Source organism: Camelina sativa, chromosome 3 (assembly GCF_030686135.1).
Source record: "Camelina sativa cultivar CO46 ecotype springtype chromosome 3, ASM3068613v1".
In the NCBI taxonomy this organism is placed as follows: Eukaryota; Viridiplantae; Streptophyta; class Magnoliopsida; order Brassicales; family Brassicaceae; genus Camelina; species Camelina sativa.
Window position 1 is genome coordinate 4,701,563 of NC_141882.1, and position 13,039 is coordinate 4,714,601.

The window sequence follows — 13,039 nt, forward strand, 5'->3', positions numbered from 1 at the left end:
TTAATAAATCGATTATGAAGAAAGAAAAAAATCCCATAAGTTCATCAAGAAATATATCGTCATACTATAGCTACAAGAACTAAAACATATGATTGGAGTATTGGACATAAGGTTTGACAATATGGCACAACTAAGGGTTGCAAGGACCAACAAATCAAACTATAGAAAACTGTAAAATTTTCTTATTAGCTCCCAATTCATATATTATTTAAGATTCATACCAAAAATCGTGAAAACCAAAGAAAATAGATTGAAATGCCAATGATCACATGATTGATGGTTGCAGGGAAACACAAGATCGCAATGAACATAATGCTAAGTCACATACATATAAGCAATACAAAATTATAAAAAGCAGCTTGATATTGCATCATATTTCCATAGTAGTTGATTCTAAAATTTGGTTTAAATGTTTCTTGAAATACATGATAACTTAGTCAAACCATGACAAGAAGTGTTATTTTGAGTCCATATTCATATTAAAATCCTGAATTCTTTTTGGAATAATAATATGATAAAAATGCTAACATAGAAAAACGTCTAAACAACTCCAAAATTTTGATCAGAAATATAATTTTTTTATATAAAATAAATAAAAAAAAGAAGAAGATAAAGATAGAAGAATACTTACCACTCAATGGGGATGCGGTTGCTTTGGCCTTTTCTTCGTTTGGCTGATGATCAGATCACTCCACCACCACCAACCCCATCTTTTGTCCTCCCATTTTTTCTATTCACAAATCTCTATTTTTAATTTCAATTTTAAATCTTTATTAATTCCATTTTAAATATTTTTAATCCTAGAAAATATATATATAAAGTCCCTTTTGCCATTGATACCAATATTTATTTCATTTATTTACTTCCAACAAAACCATCAGTTAACACTTACATATTAGTGGTATCAGGGAATCTGGGACTGGACGAAGCTCCTCCAGTGGCAAAGTCTCAATCTTTGTAAGATTTCTTCGCTACCAGTTTTAGTTTTTTACGTTTTCTTTTCACAGAATCGTTGATTATGTTGATCGCAGACAACATTTGTCAATGATTTCTTCTTCTTTGTGAAAATAAGAGTTCGATCTAATTGCGATTATAGATTTCCCAGATTGTTTCAAATGTTATATAATGTATCTAAATCTTATTGTTGATGATTTCAAGATTTTAAAAATGTTCTCTTTATGCCTGTGGTCTGTGGATTGTATTGCCTTTACATGAATCTCCTTTCTTCATTCATAGTTTAAGAGTTTATCAATGTCAATTCACTGAATTTTTTATGGATTTTGAGTGTTCTTGGATCAAACTGTTTATGTAGCTTGAGGAGAAGATGAGAGGTGGTAGTCTATGGCAGCTAGGGCAATCCATAACACGTCGTCTTGCTCAATCTGACAAGAAGGTTGTGTCACGCCGCTACTTTGCATCTGAAGCCGACCTGAAAAAGACTGCTCTTTATGACTTCCATGTCGCCCACGGCGGAAAGATGGTTCCTTTTGCTGGTTGGAGTATGCCAATTCAGTACAAAGATTCCATCATTGACTCAACGGTTAACTGCAGGCAAAATGGGAGTTTGTTTGATGTTGCACATATGTGTGGTTTGAGTCTTAAGGGCAAAGATTGCGTTCCTTTTCTTGAGACGCTTGTGGTTGCTGATGTGGCTGGTTTGGCTCCTGGAACTGGGAGCTTGACCGTGTTCACGAATGAGAAAGGAGGTGCCATTGATGACTCTGTGATTACCAAAGTGACAGATGACCATATCTATTTGGTAGTGAATGCTGGTTGTAGGGATAAGGATTTGGCTCACATTGAAGAACATATGAAAGCTTTCAAATCCAAAGGAGGTGATGTCTCGTGGCATATCCATGACGAGAGATCTCTTCTCGCCCTTCAGGTTTGGCTATTACTTTTGAACCAAAAGATTGTTCCATTTGCTGTTCTGTTGTTGCTGTATACTTGTAGTTACAGTACATTGCGATCATGAACCTTGTGAGTTGTGATGTAGGGTCCTTTGGCTGCTCCGGTGCTTCAACATCTGACTAAAGAAGACTTGAGCAAGCTTTACTTTGGGCAATTCCAGATTCTGGACATTAATGGTTCCACATGTTTCCTCACCAGGACCGGGTATAATCTCATGTCTCACTATCGCTTTGAGTCAGATGCTATAACATATATTTGTTTCTTGGTTCAAGTAGACAATAGCTCATGATTAAGAGTTCTGAAGATCACATAGGTAATGATTGTTTTGGTTTTCAGGTATACAGGGGAAGATGGGTTTGAGATTTCGGTTCCATCTGAGCACGCAGTGGATCTAGCGAAAGCAATCTTGGAGAAATCCGAGGGTAAGATAAGGCTTACGGGTCTAGGAGCAAGAGACAGTCTCAGGTTAGAAGCAGGACTTTGTCTATATGGAAATGACATGGAGCAGCACATTTCTCCTGTTGAAGCTGGGCTCACATGGGCCATAGGGAAGCGTAGAAGAGCCGAAGGTGGATTTCTTGGCGCGGATGTGATTCTCCAACAGCTTAAAGACGGACCTACAATCAGAAGGGTCGGTTTTTTCTCCTCAGGACCACCAGCAAGGTCGCACAGCCAGGTTCATGATGAGAGTGGGAACAAGATTGGAGAGATCACAAGTGGAGGGTTTAGCCCGAACCTGAAGAAGAACATAGCCATGGGGTATGTGAAGTCAGGTCAGCACAAGACCGGGACTAAAGTCAAGATCTTGGTTCGTGGGAAACCATATGAAGGCAACATCACAAAGATGCCGTTTGTGGCCACCAAATACTACAAGCCAACATGATATGTGTGTCTTCTTCGTCCATGACTTGTCTCTTCCTTTTGCTAAATGACTTCTGTTTTTCTTTTATTCTGATTTGGCCTGAAAATGTATGATATCTTGCCAAGAGGGCATTGCTTATTTTGTTTCTATTGAAATAAATTTAACACATGTAAAAGACCAAATTATAAATGTGTTTACAGATTTGAACATCTTTAAAATTATCTTAGTTGCTGTTGATGTTGTTCCTCGAGAGGGGGAGCTAATTAGTAAGTCTTGGCCAGAATCTTGCATATGGAATTGATGTGGACTGCACTTGATGATCGAGCCGGTGTTCCTATATGGATCTCTTTCACGGCCACCAGACCTTCAATCTCAACACAAGCAAGAAACCTGAGGAGGAATATTAGGACCCGAACGGTTGGTAGAGGAGGAGGAAGCAATGGCTTTCTTATATCGGTCTCTCTCTTCTCTCTCTTGTGCCCTAGAGAACATCTTGTTGCAATGATATTGTCTCTTATGGGAAGATGCCATCTTCTGTAGATTGGCCACAACATCCTTCCAACTCTGAAGAAAAACACAAGACAGAGAACATCTTTAAGAAATCTCAACACAAGTCAATGATGTTCCAGTCAAAATTACTTTAGAAAGTTGTGTTGAGATTTTCATTGATGTTAAAAGCTTAATGTAGTTCTTTTATTAATGACTTAAACTGAAATTATGAATATTGTATTGTCAGAACTTTAAGAAGGTAAATTTATCATTACACTTTTTGCTTTTATATTAATTATAAATTCTGTTTTTTTTTTTTTTGTGTGTGTACAGGTACAAGTTTACAACTAACAATCACTATTTAATTATTGAAAAATTATTTAATTATTTAACCTCTATCATTCACCCCCTCTTAATTAACCAATCAAAACACAAAAAACTGCCATGTCATATTATATTTATAACATAAATCAAAACTAAAATAAAAAACAAAACAAGTTAAGGAAACCAATTCTGTAGTTTTTTTAATTAAGGAAATTATGTTGGTTTATGTTTATAAAATAATGATTCTAGTTTATATTTTACAATTAAACGAAATCATATGTCGGTTTAAGTTTACAAAAAAGTGGTTAGGGTTTAGTTTTTACAATTAAACAAAATTATGTGTCGGTTTGGGTTTACAAAAGAATGATTAGAGTTTAGGGTTTAGATTTTCAAGTAAATGAAATTATATGTCGGTTTGGGTTTCCAAATGAGTGGTTAGAGTTTAGGGATTAGATTTTACAATTAAACGAAATTATATGTCGGTTTGGATTTACAAAAGAGTGGCTAGGGTTTAGATTTTACAATTAAACAAAATTATATGTCGGTTTGGGTTTATAAAATAGTGGTTAGGGTTTAGATTTTACAATTAAAGAAAACTGTATTTTAATTTGGGTTTATAAAAATAATGATTTAGGTTTAGATGTTATAATTTAAACTATAATATAATGTTTAGAATTAATAAATATAAAATTAATTCATATATAGAATTTATTTTCTTAATCAATAATTTGTTTCTTTAATTAAGAGGGGGTGAAGAAGAAAAGTTATTAATTATTTACTGGCATGCCATCATTTTTAATTCTAGGGGTGAACGAAAGAATTGTTCTTAATTATTTATCATTTTTTTTAGTAATGCATACTTTAATCTCTAAAACAAATTTTTGGTTGATGTGATGTGATAGAGAATTTGTGAACAATTCAATAATAATAATTTACTGACATGCCATCATTCCATCATTTGAGATGCGAGTGAGTAACCTTGATATTCATATGTGATTTTTAGTTTTTTACCAAAAGTGTATATTGGTGTGTTTGGTTTTGCATTTACTTTTACTTTTTTTTTGTTTGAGTAAGTACTTATTGAGCAATTTATGTTCAGAAGTAATTAACACTATCATTAGTTCCAGTCAATTTAAATCTTTGTCACATTATCATTCAGCATTAAAACTAATATGAATCAAAAACTTAATTGTCAACATTTTAGACAATTAACAATGAAGTTGAATAACAATGTGACGTTACGTGTTTTAACTAATATTTGTAAACATTATTAGTTTTGACGTGTTTTATATTCTTACAATGATTTATATATAGGTCATAACATTGTAGATCATGATCATCATTTCCATTTTTTTTAAAATCAGTTTGTAATCTTGATTGATATTCTTTTATTCGGAATTCATATTTGTATATAGGCAAAATGTAAAAAAAACCTCTAACTAATAAAAAAAACACTAAATCAATCTCAATCTGAAAAATAAGTCTCGATCATATAAAAAAAAACATGAATTACTTTTAAATTTTTTAATGTTAATCAAACAACATCGTTTTGATGTAGATTGAAAATATGTCTTTATTTACAAGAATAAAACATTGACTTTTTGACAAAAACTCGTCCCTCTCTATATATATATGAGTTGAAGCAATGCTATTGCATTTTAGTGAATACTAAAGACATTGAGACTCAAATGTCAAATCTACAAACATGAGTCTAAAGATTGTTTCGGTTTTACTCTTTCTTGAATTGTCTAAAGAAACATTTGACACAACATCTTCAGGACCGGTTCAGACCAGAACACATTAGGAAAGCCGATTACTTCATCGTCAGGAACCTTTTCACCTCTTATTATATCGGTCTCTCATCTTCTTGCAGTGATACTCTTTCATATCGGTAGATGCACTCTTCTGAAACCTTGCCACGGCATCCCTCCAAGTCTAAAGAAAAACTCAAAACAAAAGTGAATAAGCTATCTTTAAAGAAACCTCAACAAAGACAAAAGTGAAGAAGCAAATTGAAAGTACCTTTTCAGGGATAGAAATCGAAGAAGCCAGAAGGTCTTTGTCAATTCTCTCGTAGGTAGTAGCTTCCCATCTCTTCTCCTCCTCTTCTTCTTCGTATCCTCTCCTCTGAATAAAAACACACAGACAAAGTATCTGTTTTAGAAACCCTCAAAAAGAACCATTTACAAATCCTAAAGAGAGACCAAAGTTAAAGAAACTTGAGGAGGGAGAATATTAAGAGGGGAACGGTTGGTAGAGGATGAGGAAGCAATCGAATTCAAGATGATGAGGAAAAACATCTCTCCAGTCCTTGGAGCACACAAGTTATTCAAAATAATCCAAGATGGAGGGGGAATATTAGTGTATATAGAATTTGTTTAATTCCCGTTATCTATATTGTGTATAGTTTTGGAATAATAATGTGACACTTAAGTCTTTTAACTAATATTTTGTAAACATTACTAGTTTGACGTGTTTTATATTCTTACAATGACTTTTATATATCATTGTAGATTATGATCATCATTTCCATTTTAAAAAATTCAGTTTATAATCTTGGTTGATATTCTTTTATTCGGAATTTATATTTGTATATAGGCAAAATGTAAAATAATAATAAAACACACTAAATCAATCTCTGAAAAATAAGTCTCGATCATATATATATATATATGTATATATATATATATATAAACATGAATTACTTTTAAAAATTGTAATGTTAATCAAACAACATCGTTTTGATGTAGATTGAAAATATGTCTTTATTTACAAGAATAAAACATTGACTTTTTGACAAAAACGTAACATACGTAACCGATTGTACCATTATAATAATATGTTGAATGATTCTATTTCAAAAGCTACTTCTTCGATTTTATCATTTTGTGGCTCCGTATACTAAAATACTGACCCTATTGCATATGTTGGGCTTTGTTCATAAAATATCTGATAACTTGGGGTGCAAGACAACCTCCAATCACAAGAATGTCAAGAAAAAAGCAACGCTGCTCGAGTATATTGGAATCGCTTCCCCACGATTGCGTAGAGCGTATCCTAGAGAGACTTGGTGTGGATTCTCTGATGAGATTAAAGGGTGTATCGAAACAGTGGAAATCAACGATCGAATCTCCATTCTTCCAACGAAGACAGTTGACACATGGTCAGCAATCAAGAGGTAATCCAGATGTTCTCATGGTCTCTTTATATCCTGATGATATTCGTGACCCGGTTGTAGAATCTCTAAGTAGACTGGTGTTGGGTTCATCATCATCGGTCAGTATCCCTACTCCTTGGGATGCCGATAACACCCAATTCTTGGTTCCCTATAATAGCTGTGACGGTCTCGTTTGTCTCTACCATCACACAGAATCCGGTTTTGTGGTCAACCCAACCACTAGATGGTATCGCCCTCTCCCTCTCTGTAAGCTACAACAACTCATGTTCGACTTAGGACGTAGTTTCTACGACCTTCATTACGTGGTCCCTAGTCTTGGTTTCGGTAAAGACAAAATCACGGGCACATACAAGCCCGTTTGGCTGTACAACTCTTCAGAGATCGGCCGAGACAACGCTACTACCTGCGAGGTTTTCGACTTTAGCACCAACTCTTGGAGCTGTGTTTCTCCCGCTTCTCCTTATCGGATTTTTGGTTGCCCCGACCCTGTCTATGTAGATGGCTCGCTTCATTGGTTCACCGAGTGCGAGGAGGAGGAACCCAAAATTCTATCCTTTGATCTTCACACCGAAGCCTTTCAAGTCGTCTGTAAAGCTCCCTTTGCCAATGTTGATGATTTAGATATCGCTATCTGCGACCTCGACAACCGCTTGTGCGTTTCGGAGAAGAAGTGGCCCAACCAAGTGATATGGTCATTCAATTCAGCCAATAAGACATGGCACAAAATGTGCTCCATTGATCTGGCTACAACTTCTCAATGGTTTGGTAGATGCACACACGTGCTCTTGCCACTAGCACTTTTCGATGGGAAGAAGAAGTTGTTGTTTTACTGTCGTGAGCGAAGAGAAGCACTGGTGGATCTTGATCTCCAAACCAAAACATATGATGTTGTTTTTCATGATTTCTCCATCGGTGATCCTGTTTGTTATTTCCAGAGTTTAATCTCTATCTCATAAATCTTTCTTGTTTCCACCGTTTGATATCTTTTTCCTATAACTCTGTGATAAATATTAATGGATAATATTAATGGTGTAATCTTTGCTTCTTTCATCAACCGTTTCTCTATCCAAGTTTGCTCTGCAAGTCTTACAAAAATATATGGATTTATGATCCACAACCGTTTAGAATTCAAAATCTCATATATGTATACGTAGGAGAAAATTACAAAACCGAAGAGGCTTGTGAGAGCATATCCTTCTCTATTCTCAAGGTACTCATTTCAAAGATCACTTGCCTCAAATATAATTCTCATCAGTCTTGGGAAATTTTTTAATCAAGCATGCAAACTCATCATATATAATTCTATTAGGCACCCTTCTTTCCCTGTCCTTTTGGAGGAATTTGAGGTCTTGGTGATGGTCCTGAAGCAGCCATAGGCTTCTCTTTTGGAGGTGAAGTTTCCAGTCCACTTTCCAATTTTCATGAAGCAGGAGAGGAGCCTCTGCTACAGGTTTTGCCTTCTCTTCTTTTTCCTCTGGTTTACTCTTCTCTGTTCATCAACCTGAGTTACAGCTCCACTAGGTTTGAGAAGCCATCATCTTTTATAAGCCTTTCCGGAATCCACCTCATAGCCTTTGAGCACAAATATTGGGAACCTACAAATCAAGGAAAGATCAACAAGGGTGATGGAAACAAGTAATATGACATTCTTCCTCAAAATTGATAGACTAGTACCTACCTACAAATCCATTAAGAGTGAAGACCAATTGTGAACACCCCCCCCCCCCCCCCCCCCCCCCCTTGCGACAAGTGGAGTCTGTAATCAGTGTTTTAAGTTGCTTTATAAATGCAGACAAATGCAGACAAATGCAGTAAACACAATATTGTGATTTGAGCAAAAGAAGATCAAACCAAAAAACCATTGAAATAATTCAAGAACTTTTTACTGCGTTAGTATTTGACCATCTAACAAAAGACAGGTTCATATAAGCTAATAATAAGAACACCAATCTTGACTCAAATACAAAACAAGATAGTATGAGTGTATGACCAAAACTGTGTCACAAGCCCACAAAAAAAAAGCCGATTCATATAAACTGCAGGCCCATTGTTAACCCTATCTAACCGCCCCATCGATATATTGTATATGTATACTTAGAAAAGTCTTTTCAGTGGAATCTCTGTTGGGCCATCTGCAATGGCAGAATAATTCTTAGCCAATAAATTGATAAATTTATTGAATAGTGTGTTTAGAACATATTTTTTGGTCTTAAAAACAGATTTTAGGAGTGTTGTTTATCTACATGGCATGACGAGAATAATTAAGATTTTGGTCTTAAAGAAAAATAATAACATTTTTTTGTCTTAAATAAAAATGTTTATGTGCTTTAATAAATTAAGTAATGTGTTTGTTTGTTTCTTTTTTCTTTTATTTATTTAAATATTTTTTTTGTTTCATAAAAATTTAGTATTGTATTTTGAATTTTAGTATAAGTTTTTTAAGTTTGCAATTTAAATGTTATTTTTAAAAGTTTTTATAATTGTAATATATTTAATATTATTATATTATTAAATCTTATGATTTTAAACATGTTTTCCCAATAACCAACTTTTTAACAAAAAATCTAAACTACTAATCTTATATTATTTTATTCTAAACTACTAATATTACATTATTTTATTTTATTCTAAGAACACCCAAAATTGTTGTTGCATGGAAAATGCCTTGCTAACGTCCCCAATGGTTAATTAACCTCCAACCTTATGCCCCTCCCTTAATATGCTTTGTAAATATATGAGAGAGTCTTAAACGACAACGTTTACATAGCAAATCCAAACGACAACGTTTCTCTCCCTTATTAGTCACTGAATATTAAACGACAAACGTTTACATAGCAAATCCAAACTAAAAAAATCATTATCATCGTCGTCGCCGTCGTCAACAGAGAGAAGCTCTCCGGCGATGAGTTTACACAAATTGAGACTCGCCGCGGCGGTTCCTGTAACCATCTCTACATTCTCTTCTCGCCTCTTCCTCAAGCCATTTCCCAATACCTTAACCCTTGGTTTGTTTTCCCGCCGTCTTCAACCACGTAAGCCTCTCTTAGTAAGAGCCTTCTCCGCTTCCGCCGCCGTACAAGATATTCCGGCCACTCAGACCTCCGAATCCTCCGGTACTTCAGTTTTCGCTCTCTTACCTTTTTCAAAATTCTTACATTGGTTTTTGAATGTGTCTGAAAGCTCCTCGATTTTGTTAGTAGCGAGGCCTCAGTGGAAGGCTTCGATTGATTTCAAATGGATAAGGGATAATAAGGAAGCAGTCGAAATCAACATCAAGAACAGGAACTCGAATGCTAATTTGGATGCTGTCCTTGAGCTTTACGAGAACATGGTCAATCTCCAAAAGGTTATATCTTATCTTCTACTCTGCTCTCTCGTTGAACCTGTTAGCAATTAGCTCAATTCTAATTTTGGATTCTTAGTAATAGAAACATGTAAAGTCAGTTACTTTGAGGAAGAAGTTATTTGTTAGTTTCTGGATAGGATAATCATGCAGTGTTGGTGACAAAGACTAGTTTTAGTCTCTGGCTAGATTTGAGAGTTTTTTTGAATTGAATTGTTTTTTTTTGCTTTTTTTATCGTCTCGGTTCAGCTAATGAACGATTGCAGATAGCAGGAAGTTGAGAGGCTTCGTGAGGAAAGAAACAATGTTGCAAAGAAGATGAAAGGGAAGCTGGAGTCGTCTGAACGTGAGAGACTAGTAGAAGAAGGTAAAATATGAGGAATCCATTTTTTTTGTCTGTCTTGTCTTCTTTGCTAAGAGATAATAAAGCAATTTCGCTTTCAGGTAAAAATCTGAAGGAAAGTCTTGTAACTCTTGAAGAAGACCTCGTGAAGCTTAAAGATGAGCTGCAACATGTAGCACAGTCTATACCCAATATGACTCACCCTGATGTTCCTGTTGGAGGAGAGGATTCGTCGGCAATTAGAAAGGAGGTAGTTAGTTTGGTCATAACTTCTGACCTGTTGGATTGACTATGGCTTTTTTTTGCTGTGAAAGGTCTTTCTAAAAACATTCGTAATTTTCTCTGTAGGTTGGTTGTCCACGTGAGTTTAATTTTCCAATCAAGGATCATCTTCAGCTTGGGAAGGATCTTGATCTCATTGATTTTGACTCTGCTGCAGAGGTATTATACACTTTCTCTTATCCATAGATACCAAAGCACACTTCATAGGTTGTTGGATTACCGTTGCTATGTGATTAGCTACTGAACTAAGATGTCATCAATAGCCAACTATTCTCCTTTACAACATATGGACCGAGTATTTTGTGTTCAAATTAGTAGAGTTCAGTTAAGTTGGTGAATGATTATCTCCTTCTATTACGCATTAGATTGATGACCAAATTTTTTTGGGTTTCTCGTAAATTCAACCAAGGAGATGAGCTGAAGTAACTTCCTTGTTATTTACACTCTTGCAGGTTAGTGGTTCAAAGTTTTTCTATTTGAAGAATGAAGCAGTTTTATTGGAGATGGCCCTTCTTAATTGGACATTATCACAAGTCATGAAGAAGGGTTATACTCCCCTAACAACCCCTGAAATTGTGAGATCTTCTATCGTTGAGAAATGCGGTTTCCAACCTCGTGGAGATAATACTCAGGTTTCAGCACTAACTTGTGTGTTTACTCTGCTTGATAAGTAAACCTTTTTCTTTGTTGTTTTTTTTGCCAATGATGTTACTATTCTTCTGAATAGGTTTATTCTATAGATGGAACTGACCAATGTCTCATTGGTACCGCTGAAATCCCCTTAGGAGGAATCCACATGGACTCTATTCTTCTTGAATCAGCATTACCGTTAAAATATATAGCATTCTCTCATTGCTTCCGTACTGAAGCAGGTGCAGCTGGCGCCGCCACCAAGTAAGTTTGAATAAAGTGTTTATTACATGAAGCTTGTGCATGTTCTTGGCTTCATAGGTATATATATGTACTACTTAAAACACCTGTACTTTCTCAATTCTTGCAGAGGTCTTTACCGCGTTCATCAGTTCAGCAAAGCAGAAATGTTTGTCATCTGCCGACCTGAAGATAGTGAATTCTTTCACCACGAACTCATTCAGATTGAAGAGGATTTGTTCACTTCTCTAGGATTACACTTCAAGTAAGAAACTACATTTCGAACCTGATCTTTTCTCACCACAGTTTTTGTCTTCCGGAAATCTAACTTTATCTTTGCAGAACACTGGATATGGCCACAGCGGATTTAGGCGCTCCAGCTTACCGTAAGTTTGATATTGAAGCATGGATGCCTGGTTTTGGACGGTTTGGCGAGGTAGTTAAACAAACTCTTAATTATTTGTGTCAGACCACTTGATCCAAATCTTAGTTTCGCCTCTGAGCTTGCTGTTGCAACTTATGAACTAGATATCAAGTGCATCGAACTGCACGGATTACCAAAGCCGGAGATTGGGAATACGCTACCGCCCATCTGAACCACTTCAGACGGGTCCGAAGAAAGGCAAAGCAAACCTTCCAGCTACTAAGTTTGTGCACACTCTAAACGCAACGGCGTGTGCGGTCCCAAGGATGATGGTGTGTTTGCTGGAGAATTACCAGCAAGAAGATGGATCCGTGGTGATCCCTGAGCCTCTTAGGCCTTTTATGGGAGGCATCGAACTCATCAAACCGAAGCTCAAGTAGTTTTGATGATTAGCTCTCTGCAATTTCTTACTGTTATTCCTCGTGTGCTTGAGGTTTGTTCATTATACAGTTCACAGGCACTGAGTTTTGTTGTGTTCTTTGTCGTTTTATGTAACTCAAAACACACCATTTATATCATTATTTAACCGATCTTATTTGCTTCAATAGTACTTAAAGGGAAAATATACACTTAACAATTTATAGTTCTTAAATTCAAAAACCTGTGCCTAGACAAAAGAAAAAAAAAAAAAAAAAATTCAAAAACCTGTGTTTTTTTGTTGACGAATTCGAAAAACAATCAGTATTTGCCCATATGCGAAAAGGTTTTGAGGGACAAATGATCGAGGTAAATGTTTATTGAACCAAAATTTTACTTGTGTTTATTTTGACGTTTTTGATTGCACAGAGTTACATATACAATCTTCATCTTTGAAGAAAAAAAAGTTTGAACTAGAAAATTGTAGGGCTTTACCCCGAAGGGAGCCCTTCCAGAAATTCTCGAGGGACCAAGACAAGCTTGGAACCCAGGAGGGGGTTTGGAAATAGTTTTCAACCAGCAATAGACGCGCCTCAGTTAAGACTTCAGTGGCTGCGTCATTGCCCCAAGCGCAAAGATGCTTCATAACTTACGAA

At 35.7% G+C, this 13,039-nt stretch overlaps 2 protein-coding genes, 1 non-coding gene and 1 pseudogene across 7 annotated transcripts; 3 read left to right on the forward strand and 1 right to left on the reverse strand.

Moving 5' to 3' along the window:
- The first annotated feature begins 611 nt into the window (after positions 1-611).
- Positions 612-2,991, forward strand: LOC104770626 (aminomethyltransferase, mitochondrial). Its single transcript, XM_010495083.3, has 4 exons — positions 612-957; positions 1,313-1,885; positions 1,997-2,115; positions 2,248-2,991. Exons 2-4 carry the CDS (start codon positions 1,325-1,327, stop codon positions 2,792-2,794), a joined length of 1,227 nt encoding a protein of 408 aa, XP_010493385.2. The 5' UTR covers positions 612-957; positions 1,313-1,324; the 3' UTR covers positions 2,795-2,991.
- A 3,583-nt stretch (positions 2,992-6,574) lies between these two features.
- Positions 6,575-7,720, forward strand: LOC104770637 (F-box/LRR-repeat/kelch-repeat protein At1g09650 pseudogene; annotated as a pseudogene).
- A 1,856-nt stretch (positions 7,721-9,576) lies between these two features.
- On the forward strand, positions 9,577-12,571 carry LOC104770644 (serine--tRNA ligase, chloroplastic/mitochondrial). 5 transcript variants are annotated; one of them, XM_010495111.2, is made up of 10 exons: positions 9,577-9,877; positions 9,965-10,110; positions 10,381-10,474; positions 10,552-10,700; positions 10,799-10,891; positions 11,185-11,364; positions 11,460-11,626; positions 11,733-11,867; positions 11,945-12,038; positions 12,131-12,571. In XM_010495111.2, the coding sequence occupies exons 1-10, from the start codon at positions 9,667-9,669 to the stop codon at positions 12,404-12,406; spliced, it is 1,545 nt and encodes a 514-aa protein (XP_010493413.2). In that variant the 5' UTR covers positions 9,577-9,666; the 3' UTR covers positions 12,407-12,571. The 5 variants fall into 5 exon arrangements, with proteins under 5 accessions (XP_010493413.2, XP_010493407.2, XP_019098950.2 ...); XM_010495105.2 differs by having other exon boundaries at positions 9,584-9,877; positions 9,962-10,110; XM_019243405.2 differs by having other exon boundaries at positions 9,595-9,877; positions 9,962-10,110; positions 11,945-12,037; positions 12,155-12,558.
- A 299-nt stretch (positions 12,572-12,870) lies between these two features.
- Positions 12,871-13,022, reverse strand: LOC147946579 (U4 spliceosomal RNA). The gene has a single exon (XR_015596077.1). It is a non-coding gene; the product is annotated as a U4 spliceosomal RNA (small nuclear RNA).
- Between the last annotated feature and the right edge of the window lie 17 nt (positions 13,023-13,039).